Genomic DNA, 15,367 nt, shown 5'->3' with positions numbered 1-15,367 from the left:
TTGGCTGTAATTCATGCTATCCATACATGGAAACACTATCTTTTGGGTGCAGATTTTACTGTCAAAACAGATCACCAAAGTCTGAAATACTTTTTGACTCAGACCAAGCTTTCAGAGAAGCATATGAAATGGGCAAACATGCTGTCAATGTATCATTTTCAGATTGTCCATACTCCAGGAATTCGGAACAGAGTGGCAGATGCCTTGTCCCGAAGACCCCAGGTCAATAATGTAACTATTGCTTATCATCAGGACCTGGAAGGCATGAGAGAACAATATGCTCATGATTCTGATTTTGGTGAAATTTTACAGCAGATGCAAGAAGGACAATCTACCAGTCACTATTCCCTGAAAGATGGGTATTTAATGAAAGATGATTGCCTATGCATCACCCAGGAGATGAGGAAAAAGATTTTGGAGGAATGCCATGCACCTCCCTATGCTGGACACAGAGGAATTACAGCAACAACTCTAGCTCTAGAGAGGTATTTCTTTTGGCCAGGAATGCGGAAAGATATACATCAGTTTGTTACTGAATGCCTTACGTGTCAGAAAATGAAGTATGATAGACAGAAGGCACCTGGCCTACTTATGCCTCTTCCCGTGCCTCAGGCACCATGGGAAAATATTACAATGGACTTTATTTTTGATTTGCCAAGATCAAAGTCAGGGAATGACGGGATTTGGACTATCATAGACAGATTCAGCAAGCAAGCTCATTTCCTTCCGGTTCGCAAAACCATAAAGGCAGATCATATGGCTAAGTTGTTTATGGCACAGATCTTTAAACATCATGGTATGCCTAAGTCCATTGTTAGTGATCGAGATCCCAGAATGACCAGTCTATTCTGGAGAGCTTTATTTGATAACATGGGGACGAATCTGAATTTTTCTTCTTCTTTCCATCCCCAGACAGATGGTCAAAGTGAAGTAGCAAATTCTACCATTTTGGATATGCTGAAATGCTACGTGGGTGACCAGAGTTCAGACTGGGAAAAGTACCTACCCTTAGTAGAGTTTGCTTACAATAATACAGTACATAGCTCTACAGGGAAAGCCCCTTTTGAAGTCATATATGGGAAGGTGATTTTGCCACCTATATTGAGGACTAAAGATGAAATATTTGCAGCTGATCAGTTTGTAAGAGACCTCCAGACAGCTTACAGCCAAGTCCGGACAGCAATTGAAAGGTCTCAAGAGAAACATAAAAGGGCTGCAGATAAACATAGGAGACAGTTGGATCTCAAGGAAGGGGACTGGGTACTTTTAAAGTTTGAAAAAGCTAGGCTCCGCAAGTTTAAAGGCAAACAGAAAGTGTATGCAAAGTTATCTCCCAGATACTATGGCCCTTTCAGGGTTACAGAAAGAATAAATGAGGTTGCATACAGATTAGCATTGCCAGAGCATTGGAGGATTCACAATGCATTCCATGTGAGTCTTCTAAAGAAATTTCAAGGACCAGAGCCTACAGAACCAGTATCAGAGGATCCACCAGAAGTGGATGAGCTGGAGGAAGTCCTTCAGCCAGAGCAAATTGTGTACCATACTGTACGTAAAGGCCCTCAGGGTAAGGAATTTTACAGGTATCTTGTAAAATTCAAGAATTATACGGCATTAGATGCCAAGTGGATGGACGAAGACATGTTATCCGATCATCCACAGCTTTTGGATGTTTACAAGGAAGCTTTTCAGTTGAGGTCAACTGAATAGAAGCCGAGGGGATGTCACCACAATGTAAATATCCTAAGTCAAAGTACAGTTGACCATTTATTTGATCTTAATTAAAGAATGTTATATGTGTTAATTACGGTCAAAGAGTTATTTTAATGGTCAAAGGATTGACTACGGTCAAAGAAACTTGACTCCAGTCAAGTAAACCTGACTACGGTCAGAGAATGTTGACTTTGGTCAACAAGACTTGGCATGCGCCAAGAGGGTTAACCCCGGTTAACCAAGATGTGCCAACTCCGGTTGGAGAGACTTGGCTATAATTAAAGCGCCTTGACCTTTGGTCGAAGCTCTTTAATTATAATCAAGAGTGTTGACCTCGGTCAACCAGAGAAAATATATATATATATTTATTTATATATATATTTGTTTAGATGTGCACATGTGTTCAGTGGGGACGCCCACCGTGACTAGGATTAGTCCACAGTGTGTTATTTGCATGCAAAGCGCTAACAATTAATGGGTACCATGGTGGTGCGCTTTAATTAATTGTTGCAGGTACTAGAAAGGATTATTTTCCTAAGCGAGATGGGAGCCTGACAAGCACCTGGGAAGCGGTTCGTGTGACCGAGAGCCTGGAAGACTCCAGAATGGCCCTATGTGGCTTGTAATAAGAGTTAGTCTAGATTTTAGACAAGTGGCATGTTGCCAATTTGAATGGGGCTAGAAGCTCTTGTAAAAAAGGGAGTTCTTTTGACGTTTTATGGAGAGAGTTACGAGAGCTTGAAGCTGAACTTTTGTAACAGTTTTTCAAAAAGTAATAAAGACCTTCGGGGGGGTCCAGCCCGACAATTTGTCCTGGGCCCTAGTGTTTGTCCAGAGAGAGGGAGAGCTTTGGAGAAGGGAGAGCTGTGGACAGTTTTAAAATTCAGTTTTAGAGCTTGGCTTCACAGTTTAAGATCAGTTCCGGTTGTATTAATACAACCGGAACTGATCTTAAACTGTGAAGCCAAGCTCTAAAACTGAATTTTAAAACTGTCCACAGCTCTCCCTTCTCCAAAGCTCTCCCTCTCTCTGGACAAACACTAGGGCCCAGGACAAATTGTCGGGCTGGACCCCCCCGAAGGTCTTTATTACTTTTTGAAAAACTGTTACAAAAGTTCAGCTTCAAGCTCTCGTAACTCTCTCCATAAAACGTCAAAAGAACTCCCTTTTTTACAAGAGCTTCTAGCCCCATTCAAATTGGCAACATGCCACTTGTCTAAAATCTAGACTAACTCTTATTACAAGCCACATAGGGCCATTCTGGAGTCTTCCAGGCTCTCGGTCACACGAACCGCTTCCCAGGTGCTTGTCAGGCTCCCATCTCGCTTAGGAAAATAATCCTTTCTAGTACCTGCAACAATTAATTAAAGCGCACCACCATGGTACCCATTAATTGTTAGCGCTTTGCATGCAAATAACACACTGTGGACTAATCCTAGTCACGGTGGGCGTCCCCACTGAACACATGTGCACATCTAAACAAATATATATATAAATAAATATATATATATATTTTCTCTGGTTGACCGAGGTCAACACTCTTGATTATAATTAAAGAGCTTCGACCAAAGGTCAAGGCGCTTTAATTATAGCCAAGTCTCTCCAACCGGAGTTGGCACATCTTGGTTAACCGGGGTTAACCCTCTTGGCGCATGCCAAGTCTTGTTGACCAAAGTCAACATTCTCTGACCGTAGTCAGGTTTACTTGACTGGAGTCAAGTTTCTTTGACCGTAGTCAATCCTTTGACCATTAAAATAACTCTTTGACCGTAATTAACACATATAACATTCTTTAATTAAGATCAAATAAATGGTCAACTGTACTTTGACTTAGGATATTATGTCATTTCCATCCCATTCAACTTGTAGTATCAGCTTCTTGAGTTGGATAATCTTCTCTTCAAAGTGTATTCCTCTTCAATTTTAAAGTAGCTAAGGCAACTGTCTTGCAATCCTTACAATTCGTAAAATCTTCTTGTCACGTGCTATAGCTTCCTGCTCTTACTTCTTCATAGACATCGAATTTGTCGATCTTGTTACGCATTGTTGCTGTAATTTCATGTCCCATAGATTTAGGTTGACTGGTGATGGTTTCTTGTACTTTGGTCACAAGCTGTGGTGCAGGAGCTGGAGTATTACATTACTGTAAAACTTCTTGGATTTGTTTTCCTTTGCTCTTCATTTCTGAAACTGCCTTCTCCAAAGAAGCAATGCGGAGCTTTGCATCTCTAAGTTCTTGCTGTAATACCAGCTGCCTATACTATGAGTCTAGAACAACTAAATTTTGGTGCGAAACCACAATAACCTGTAATTTAAACTCATGATGATATTAGCTAACATGAGGGCTCTTGCAAATCTAAAAAGAGGGCTGCTATCTTTGAATTCTACATGTACTCTTGTTGAATATCATGTAGCTTGTAGAAACTGCGGCGAGCAAGCCCACATGCTATACAAGGCATTTGCAACCACATTTTCTGTCCCCTTTCTATACTCAATGTCAAAATCATAGGACTAAAGCCAACCATCTCTTTTGCTTGGCTGACAAGTTGGGCTGCCTAAGTTAAAACTGAGTATTCTATGATCAGTTTTGACTTTGATTTTGCTCCCATGCAAGTAGTGATGCCACTTTTTGCAGGCATGTACGACGGCCAACATTTCCTGATCATAAACGTGGTAGGTGAACTCTTCAGCATCGACCTTTTCGCTTTCAAAAGCTATCACACCATGCTCGTGCCTCAGAACAGCCCCCAAGCCTTTGCCACTAACATTCGCCTCCACAAGAATGGCCATGAGAAATCAGGGCATACCACCACAAGGGCATGAGTCAATGTAAATTTCAGATCTCTAAAACTGATTTGCACTTCTTTTGAACACAAAAGGGCATCCTTCTTCAAGAGGTCCATAAGAGGAGCTGCTCTCTTTGCAAATTTATGTTTAAATGGTACATAGGAGCAGCAAGATCCAAAAACCCTCTCAGATGGGTAGGATTTAGTGGCTGCAGCCATTTCCAAATCCCATATCTGCTCACAATGTGCCCAAGCTATTGAACCTTTTCTGCCATAGAAGTGCATTTGCTGGCTTTGTGTAGAGTTGATGCACCCTCAAAATCTCCAACACTTGTTTGACATGTTCAATGTGCTCTTGTTTGCTTTTGTTGTAAAAGAGGATGTCATCAAAGAACACTCTCCTTTCTCTTTTCATGCTTCTCTCCTCTTCTCTTCTCATGCAAAAATGAAAGAAGATGGAGAAAGAGATAGAAACAAGTCCTCTCCTTTCTCGATCCTCTTCCCATTCTCACAATTTGGATTAGACTTGAAGGTCACTTTCAACATGTTCCTAAGTGCTTTTCCCTAGGAGCACATTCTTCGAGGAGAGGGCTGCGGCCAACAATTGCTCATTGAGAGGGGCTGTCAGAAAAGAAGGGTCAACTCCCAATTGTACGCCCCCCAAAGAAAATAGCTTGAAAGAGTGACACCTAGACAATGATAGAGGGACTATGGAGGGAGAAGGCTACCATATGGGCAGCACATGCAGTGTGCCTGAGGGTACTTGGGATCCACCCCAAGGCCAGACCTGTCCTCAAGACAGTCATGGTATTGGCCATCCATTCAGCCACACATGGACCCTTATAAGCATGGGAGAGCAGCCCACTTGGGCCCCTTTTGAGAGGCAGATGAGGCTGTGCACAGGCCTGCCTAGAGGCAAGCAGAAAGCCACAGAAATGGTGACGCCAGAAGGGGTTTTAATTGGGACCCTCAGCTGTCCTGCTCAGCCAATCTACAGACTGCTGGGTCGCTGACCAGTCAGCCAGATTAGGGTTCAGTTGCCCCTTTTCAGAGGGCTTTCAGCCCCCATTGCAGGGCAGACATGCACTTGCAGCTGTTCATTGCAGACTGCACTCCAGCCCTTCAAGAGTGCACATCCAGGCACAGCAAAGGCCCAGCAGGCAGTCAGCATTCCATCCTCCACAGGTGCATCCAGACAGCAGCAAAGGCATAGCAATAGCCAAGCCCTCAGCTCTTGTGAGGAGCTCATCCAATCAGCAGCTCAAATACTGAGCAGACAGGAATCTGACAGAGAGCATTTGGGCTCCTGCATCAGCAAAGGCCCCGCAATAGCCACACCCTCAGCTCTTGTGAAGAGATCATTAGTCAGCATTCCCGCCTCCAGAGGTGCATCCAGACAGCAGCAAAGGCATAGCAATAGCCAAGCCCTCAGTTCTTGTGAGGAGCTCATCCAATCAGCAGCTCAAATACTGCGCAGACAGGAATCTGAGGTATATACTTGCAATAAACTATTTATCTAAGAGGAGCCTTAACAAAATAAGGGGTCACAAAAGTACCTAAATGGATAGACAGGTTTTACTATCGGCTCTTGAACGGGAAGCATTCTTCTAGACATGACCACCTTGTACTGAAAACACCTCCCATCTCTAACTGCATACATATTACAATCAAATATTCTTTTCATTCACTTCAACCATTCCAAGAAAGCATATAAGAAGTGGAAACCTGAAGCTGATGATTGGTGCACTTGGTCTATCGTCGGGTGTCGGGAATTCAAATTTGTAACTGCACAAGTTTTTGAAACAGATATTGAAGTTATTCAAAATACATCATGACGAAACCAATGAAATATAAATTATTTAAACTGCATCTATACAAATGAAATCATAAATTTTGAGACATTATCTTTGCATGCAAAATGTCCATGTGGAAAACTCACTCAGGATCGTTGACTATAGCATCCACATGCCCCACTCGATCCAAAGCCTGACACATAACATTATTATGAGGCTACAGTCTGTATGAAGCTGTAAAATCCACTTCAAGAAAGTTTAATTTCCAGCAAATAAAGCTTTATGATACGACTCTTAGCAATAACAGTGACACCTATTGACTCCTTTTGGAATTGATTCCACAGTGCCTACCATGGACTTTTATAACGTGAAAGAACATCTCAGACAACCAAGCTTGGTCTTTGGGGTTCCACCCAACATGTAACTAACCAAAGTAGCACAGCCAAGAACCGATGGAGATGGCGAGGGACACATCTCTCACAAAAAAAAAGTGGGAGTCTTCATTGGATTACACCCTCTTTTCACATATATACGACGTGGCAAACTCACAACAAATGGGTGAGTACTACTTATGGTTGATTCAAAGTGCACACCTAATCAACAGGTGCAATTCAAAGCATTAAAGGCTTTTTTGAGCACTTCAAATTGTTAGGTGTGCCCATAGCACAAGGCATCCAAAATGCAGCACATATCCAAGTGCATAATCCATAGCCAAACTAGCAACCATAAGCAAAACAAATTGTCTGGCAAGTTGACATCCAAATCAACAAATATTCTCTGACAAGCTGCTCTAGGTATCCACATAAACAAACTAGGCACTGTCCAGCATCAATCCCTCTAGCACAGAAAGTTTGCACACAAAGGAGAGAGAGAGAGAGAGAGAGAGAGCCAAGCTCACACACACCAAACAAGAAAAGAGAGAGAGCTGAGAGAAATTGCAAGTGATCTTAGGAAAAACCCCCAAGATGGGGGGAAAACCTATGCTATAAGGAACTGCTCAAGGGCTGCTCAACCCTGCTCACCTATATATAGCCCCAACCCCTCCTTGGTTGGCCAACAAGCTAGTGAGCCGACCAGCCTGCATGTGGGCCGACCCACTAGGCCACATGGCTGACCCCCTACTACACAAAAGGGGCTGCTCTAGGCCCCGAAACGCGTTTCGGGACAGCCGAAAACATACGCAACGTTTCGGTTCTAAAACTGGATTGAGGCTGGATGCCTTGTAAGCCAAGGCTTGGCTTGTGTTGCAGGTTGTTGAATGCTTGTCAGGATTAGATTCAATTGGCTGGTTCTAGATAAGTGCAAGGTAGTGACCTTGTTGTATTGTTTGCCTTCTGAATAAATTTAAGATATGCCAAAAGGGGCGCCAATGATTTTGGAGCCAATCTGGTGTTGCACTCAGGGGCAATCTAGCTGTTGAATATTGTCTCAATATGTGCTTGGCTTTGTTGGATCTGTTTCCTAGAGGCTGTAATAAGTATTAAAGTGGCTGTAATTGATGACTAACGGCTGGAATTGAAATGTATGCAAGCTAGTTATGGTTCACTGCCCTTTAGGAAACTAAAGGCCGGTTTCAGTATACGTCGTAGCGACAGTAACACTGTCTAGCTAGTTACTGGTCTCCTCATTGTTCCTTTGAGGACACTACTGCCAATAATGACTCCCTTCGAATCTGAAAACACCCTTCAAGTCTGCGTACCTTCCTTGACTCCCAAACAGTCCACACCTCACACAATCCTACCTCATGAACACCTTCAAACAACAGCCCTAAACCTCCTCTCTGCGTGCTGCTCAACACTCCCTCAACACCTTGGGTCTCTAGCCAACTGTGGCTCTGATACCATGTGAGAAGTGTAGCAGAAATGAACAGCACAAATTCATCCAGATGGATATGCAGCCTATGGGAGTACATGGAAACAATGTCATTGCGAATCACTTCACAACCCCGCTTGACATTGTGAGAATGTCTCTGATCCCCAAGCCATGTCGATGTCATAAGAAAAGATCTCTTGATAGGGCTTTGATGAAGATATCCGCCACATTGTCCTCAGATGGACAATAGATGAGATCAGTGAAGCCATCAGAAATACAATCCATACATAATGATAATGATTTTCAATGTGTTTCATGCGAACATGAAAGACAGGATTGTTGGCTATGGCAATGCAACTCTGGCTGTCACAGAAGATAGAGTTTGCTTCGCCATCCTGTGCATGATGCAAGTCATGCAAAAGCTTCCTTAACCACATTAACTCCGTAGTGGCTGAATTTGCAGCTTTGTACTCTGCTTCACTGGAGGAAAGAGAGACTCGCTCCTGCTTCTTACTGAGCCATGAGATACAGGCTGAACCTAATGAGAAGCAATAGCTAGTAGTGGACCGTCTGTCGCCAATGTCCCCTCAGCAATCTGAGTCGGTGAAACCACTCAGCTCTAGATCATAATCTGAAGCATAATGCAAACCAAGAGAAAGAAAAGAAAGAGAGATATATTAACGTCCACAAAAAGCCTCACGGGCCTATGGGACAAAGTGACACCAAAGAGAAAAACTCATACAAGCCACAAGGGGCTGAGGCAAAGGACACGCAAAGATCCTTTGCTGAGTGCCATGGACATATCTGAGAATCCTCTTTGCTGCATTCCAATGTGTGATCATGGGACAATGCATGAACTAGCTCAAAAGCCTTGTGGCGTAGGCAATATCAGACCGTGTGGAGCATAGATATATCAAACTGCCAACCAACTGCCTGTACAAATTGCCATCAAACTTTTCAATGGAGTAGCCACAGGCTTACAGTTCTCCATTTTAAATTTTTGCAACAACCCCTTCGAATACTTTGTCTGTGACATGGAATTCCCATCATGGGTCTGCCAAAACTCAATGCCAAGACAATAATGCAATAGGCCCAAATCTGTCATGTCAAAGTTGTAACATAAAGCGGACTGCACTGCTGTAATTTGCTGCAAATCACTACCAGTGAGTATGATGTCATCCACATATAGTACCAACATGACCAATTCTGATTTTTGCCGCTGAACATATAGATTTGGCTATGTATGAATGTTTACGAAGCCCTGGGACATCAAAAATTGATGTATCTTCTGATACCACACACGAGGTGCTTGCTTCAGCCCATATAGAGCCTTCTTGAGCTTGCATACCTTGTGCTCTTGTCCCTTCACCTCAAAACCTTGGGGCTGATGTACATAGACCTCCTCTTTAAGATCTCCGTTGAGGAAAGTGGTCTTGACATCCATCTGGTACACTCACCAACCATAAAACGCAGCAAGAGAGATGACAGAACGAATGGTGGTCATCTTGGCCACTGGAGCAAAAGTCTCCTCATAATCTATCCCCTCCTCTTGTGCATACCCCTTGGCAACCAAACGGGCTTTGTATTTCTCAACTGTGCCATCTGAATGGTATTTCACCTTATAAATCCATTTCGTGCCAACCACATTTTTCCCAATGGGCGCATCAACCAAGTCCCATGTGGCATTCTTCTCAATGGATTTAATCTCAGCTTCCATAGCTTTCTGCCATGCCGGATTATGTTGAGCATCCTTGAAGCTCTAAGGCTCATTTTCAGCTTCCATCACTGAGGTCATCAAAGCAAAATTGACCTTTTTCTGATTTTTCTGAGTGCTGGCCTTGGTTTTCCCCAAAGTAGGCTGATGATCCTTAGCATCTTGAATGGTCAACCTTGCCCAACGTGGAATAGATTTCTCTGCTGTACCACTCGAGGCTGCATCAACATCTTTAGTGGCCTCACGACATTGATAATGTTTCCAAACATGAGGCTATCTATTCTCAATAATTGGCTGCAAATCTGAAACATTTAAGGGAGAGCCATTCTCAACATGTGGCAAGCCATCTGAACTATGAGAAGTAGAAAAGGAAGCATCAAAAGACTCCGTCTCATCATACTCAAACTGGAGGATGTCCAAATGGGTGTCATCGTATGGTGGCAAGTCTGCACTAGCGGGCTGCATGCACTCATTCTCACCAAAGAGAACATCTCTGCTGATTATTACCTTCCTGGTAGCGGGATTATAAAGCCTAAATCCCCTGCTTTCAGTGCTATACCCACGAAATTTGATACTCTTGTCATCAAGCTTTGTCCGATGGAACCAAAGCATATGCCACTGAGCCAAAAATTCTGAAATAACTAACCTTTGGCTTAAAGCCATACAAAGCCTCAAATGGAGTCACATTAACCAAAGCTTTGGTAGGGCCTCTATTCTGAATGTAAGTGGCTGTCACAACTGCTTCTCCCAAAAAAGCCCTTGAGACTCTCTTGAATTTCAGCATGCATCTCGTCATCTCCATGAGAGTACGATTCTTCCTCTCAAAGAGTAGATTATGATGTGGTGTGTAAGGGCATGTCAAGTGATGTTTAATCCCATGCTACTTCAAAAATCCCTGGAATGCATGTGACATGTACTCTCCCCCTCTATCTAAGTTGAGTGTTCCAATTCTAGAATTGGTTTGGTTCTCAGCCATAGCTTTGAACTCCTAAAACCAACAGAACACCTCCTTGCTTCTCTATGCATGGGAATAGTCATGGGGCCACATACATCACTGTGCACTATCTGCAACACTCTGGTTGCCTTGACCCTGTTTACTGAATGGCAAGCGATGCAATTTGCAAAGTGCACACCCCTCACACACTTCATTTGCTGGTTGCTGCAATTTTGGCATTCCCTGAGTCATATTATTGTTGTATAAGTAGGACAATGCCCTGTGATGGACATGTCCAAACTTGGCATGCCATAAATCAGCCTGGGAAGTGTTTGCTACAGCCAATACCTTCTTATCATAAGGCTGAGCATCAAGCTTGTATAAGCCTCTATCATATGTGCATGTTGCTACAACCTCATACCCTTTCTTTGGATCCTTGATCCTGCATTGGTTATCCTGAAATGCAACCAACATATGTTGATCATGGGCAATGTATCAAATTTTGCCTCAAATCTGGAACATACCAAACATCTCGGATATACTTAACTTTCCCATTATTAAGCTGAATAGGAATGTGTCCAACTCCGATGATGTCTTGAGAAGCATCATTGGCTGTCAAGAAGCATCATTGGCACACGTAACCTGTCTGCCATGAATAGGTGTGATGCTCTCAAACCACTCATGGGGAGGAGTCATGTGCATCCCTTGGTTGATTTTCAGCATTCAAATCCCCCCTGGCATCCATCTTCTCATAAAATGCAGCAAATACAAAATCTCTATCATCTTGGGCAAGATGAGCTTCACCGTGTGCATTTGAAGCACGAGTTTCAGTGGGGACAACAAAATTATTGCTAGAGCTGTCCCTTTGCCTTTTCTTTTCATTGGCAATCCTTTTCTAACACTCTCCAATGTAATGTCCTGGCTTCTTGGAATAGTTGCATTTGCCCTTTTTCTAATTTTTGCTTGAACTGCTTGCCTTCCTCTCCTTGGGTTGAGTTGTATGGCTGTGTTTTGGCTCAAACTTTTCCTGAAATTTGCCATTTCCACCCATGGCAAGCGCTTGCTCACCCTGACGAGAGGCTTTGGCGAAATTTGAGCATCTCTCCTCTTCCTGCAACAAAAGCCCAACGAACTCATCGAACAAGAGTGGGGCTGCCCTAAGAACAATGGTCAATGAAGTGACGAATGTGCCATATGAGGGCGCTAAGCTATTGAGAGTAATAGAGACGAGCTTCTTGTCTTCTATTTCCTCATTAATACTTGCGAGCTGATCACATAGATCAGTGATCCTGGCAATATAATCAGTGATGGCCTGGAGATCACAAAGGAGCTGAAGTGAGCGGAGCTGAATGAAGCTGGCGAGAGTATTTCTTGACACAATACACGTGTAGGGAAGAGCCTCGACAAGTATGGAGACGCCTGGAGCTGCTAGAACACACTTGGGAGAGGCTAGAGCTGAAAAGGGCCGAGATCTGAGCAAAAACGCCGAAAAACAGCCGAAAACTACTCGAAATCACCTTCCGACAAGTCGCACGGACTCCCAGCACTGGCAATCTGCTGACCCATCCGGATCTCCAGCAGCTCATCAAACAATAGCTGCAGCAAATGTGCCAGGGCATAACCTCCAAGCACTGAAGTTTAACAATCTGTTGACAATGTACAAGTTTGAACTTGAGAGGGGGCTTCAGAGAGGGCTGTATAGCTATGAGATACATGTGCATCGGGGCAATATCAGTTGATTATTATTCCAGTACCTTCACAATGGGCATATAACAGCTCATAGGGATCAATCCAGTATGTAATTGGCAATCTGTTAACCCATCCGGTTTTTTTTGGGGGCTTTTTTGTCCGTACAGTTGTACGGATCTGTCTGTACAGCCATTGACAACTTTATCAAGCTGTTTGGCAGCCTCATGAGCCCTCATTCTTGCCGCTCTGCATCCCCTTACCTCGGGTTGTGAGTTCTCCTCCATTGGATCACTCTTCTCTCATTTCCAAGTGCTCTCCTCCTCGGGGGAGCACTTTCTCTTGCTGTACCTCTCATTTCTAGCCTTCTATTGACCTCTCTCAATGCCATTCGCTGTCATTTTCACCTCTCCTTCAAGGGTGAATCCCTTTGCTCGCATTTGGAGCCTTTTCCCTACTGTATTTTTTGGGCTACATCATTAAGTAAGACTCGTTTGCATTGGTTCTTTCCAAATTCTGCAAAACAGTATTTTCTTTGCTTCATTTGCATTAAGGAAAGGCCTCATGTTGCCTTGGAAGGCCTCATGGTGCCTTTTTGGGAATTTTTTGCAGCAGGTACACCTTGGGACAACCAAGTCTTTTGCAGTTGAAGCTTGAGCATACATAGTTGATTGATCCCTATGAGCTTTTATATGCCCATTGTCATTGGAGCACTGAAGTTTATCGATCTAGTGACAATGTACCAGTTTGGACTTGAGAGGGGGCTTCAGAGACGGCTGTATAGCTCTAAGATACAGGTGCACTAGGGGAAATATCAATTGAATTATTGTTCCATTACCATCTGTTGGAGTGATCTACCAATACCAGCAGTTGGATTATTGTATCAGGTGTACCACATGACTTGTTGTACTAGTACCAAACCAAGGGAGTGTACCTAGCACATGTGGCCTAGAAGCAACAGTACCAGGTTTCCAGTGGTCGTCCTAAGGCAGTGCGTGTCACGAGGGGGGATTTTCGATGGTACCTATGGCTGTATCAAAGAAGATATTTGCGGGGACTTCAGCAATGGAGCATCACACGACGGATTCCTCCAGTTGTTCCAATGGCACACCTAGCTCCCTAGCGTCTACATTCCATCTAGGAGCTGAGAGGGGGTGTCGGAGGTCAACATTTCCTGATGTCACTCTAGAAAAGAAAGAAAGATGTATTAATGTCTACATGAGGCCTTGCGGGCCTATGAGAAAAAATGCAAAACCCAAAAGCTAACTCATACAAGCAACTAATGGCTGAAGCGATGGGCTCACAAAGGCGCTTGCTAAAAGCGAAAGTGAACAAAATAGTAGAGTGCCAAAATATCCGAAGAGTATTAGGTGCTCATAGCTCATGCTCCAAGTACATGCCCACGTTCCATATATGCAGGTAACCTAGTGGCTCTTTGATGAGATGTCATATCTGTGTCGGTCGAGCTGTCTCTCGACGCGGTGGAGTGCGTGGTCTCCTCGATCTTGGTATCCGATGAGCCATTGCTTGTGGGTGTGCCCGCCCCCCGTGAGATGAGACTAATTCAGAGAGAGGGCCATTGCTTGTGGGTGTGCCCGCCTCCCGTGAGATTAGAGTTGTCCAGAGAGAGGGCCTTGTGGATGTGCCCGCAACAGAGTAGGATATGCAGTGATCTTCCCAGCCATGTGGGCCTGTTCAAGGCAAAGGAGCATCCCCTTTGTATGGCTGTATGCAGCCTATATGGTAGGGCCTCAAGTCGGCCCCCTAGATCCTGTTGGTTGGGGGTGTCTGCAAGAGGGTTGACCCTTCATATGGGCCCCTTGCAGCCCAACTTATAGGGCAGGAGGCACGGCACAGTCTAGTCTTCCTTGGCGACAGGGGACCAGCCGCCTCTTAGGGCTGTGTGCTAGCCCTTCTAGAGGGCTGAGGGAGTCGTCCCCTAGCAAGTGTTGTCAGGCTAAGGGGAGAGGGTACATCCCACTTTATAGGGCCTTGGATCAGCCCCTTTGTGTAGTCAAGGGATCGGCCAGGTGGCCTAATGGGCCGGCCCACATGCAGGCTGGTCGGCTCCCTAGCTTGCTGACTGACCAGAGAGGGACTGCGGCTATGTATAGGCCCCCCCTCATTGGTGTTTTGAGTATCTCAATGTTGAGTCTGTTGAGCAAGGTTGAGCAGCCCTTGAGCAGTTCCTTATAGTAGAGGTTTTCCCCACCACTTGGGGGTTTCCATGAGATCACTTGCAGTTTCTCTCATCTCTCTCTCTCTCTCTCCTTTCTTGTTTCGTGTGTGAAAGGTTGGCTCTCTCTCCCTCTTCACTCCCGTTCATTTATACTGCACTTTCTTTCTATTTCCACAGGTTTAATCACATGAGCCTTAGGCCAAAGACTCTGGACACTTTTTGAGTTTCTCTAGTCTCAGTCATTAGAGCACTCTCTAATATTGTTTTTTTTCCATGAAAGAGACTTCTATTGAGTATGAAAAAAACCTACATAAGCAAGCTCGATGCGGAAATACATCATGTTGGACATGAGAAAAAACACTCTAGAAGAGTAAATAAAAAACTGAAAAAGAGCAAACTAAGGTTGAGGCTGAAAATGCCACCTCAACCCTCATATAGTCTCTGAGAAAAAGGGGGAGCCCCTCCATTCCGTAAGGAACATAACCCTCCTGGCAGAGGCTGCTCAGGAGGACCCCTACATGCTCGCCCAACTGGCCATGAGAGTGTGAATGATATCAGCCCAAATACTAGCTAGAGTATGAGAAGGGTGGACCTATGATCTATCTAAGGCCTCTGTGCATATGGCCCTCCAGCTCTACCTAGCAGGTAATACTAGCCACTATCTCCCAAGCACAATCCACATCAGCATGTACTGGTACATATCCGGAAATAGGCACATCCTCCAAAGAGCAAGGCTCAGTAGGTGTTGTT

General features: G+C 44.2%; 1 protein-coding gene across 1 annotated transcript in view; it reads right to left on the bottom strand.

Moving 5' to 3' along the window:
• The window catches only part of ABCF3 (general control non-repressible 3), a 132,202-nt gene that overhangs the window by 57,324 nt on the left and 59,511 nt on the right, over positions 1 to 15,367 (bottom strand). The window contains exons 10-11 of the mRNA XM_087396365.1: positions 6,439 to 6,485; positions 6,225 to 6,284 (exon numbers count right to left, since the gene is read on the bottom strand). Coding sequence (XP_087252491.1) covers positions 6,225 to 6,284; positions 6,439 to 6,485 — 107 coding nt within the window. The remainder of the gene's footprint in view (positions 1 to 6,224; positions 6,285 to 6,438; positions 6,486 to 15,367) is intronic.

This window comes from Dipteris shenzhenensis, chromosome 25 (assembly GCF_047967505.1).
Source record: "Dipteris shenzhenensis isolate YYH24624 ecotype China chromosome 25, Dip_SZ_1.0, whole genome shotgun sequence".
NCBI lineage: Eukaryota > Viridiplantae > Streptophyta > Polypodiopsida > Gleicheniales > Dipteridaceae > Dipteris > Dipteris shenzhenensis.
The sequence above is the reverse complement of the archived record's forward strand: the minus strand, read 5'-3'. Positions and strand labels throughout refer to the sequence as shown.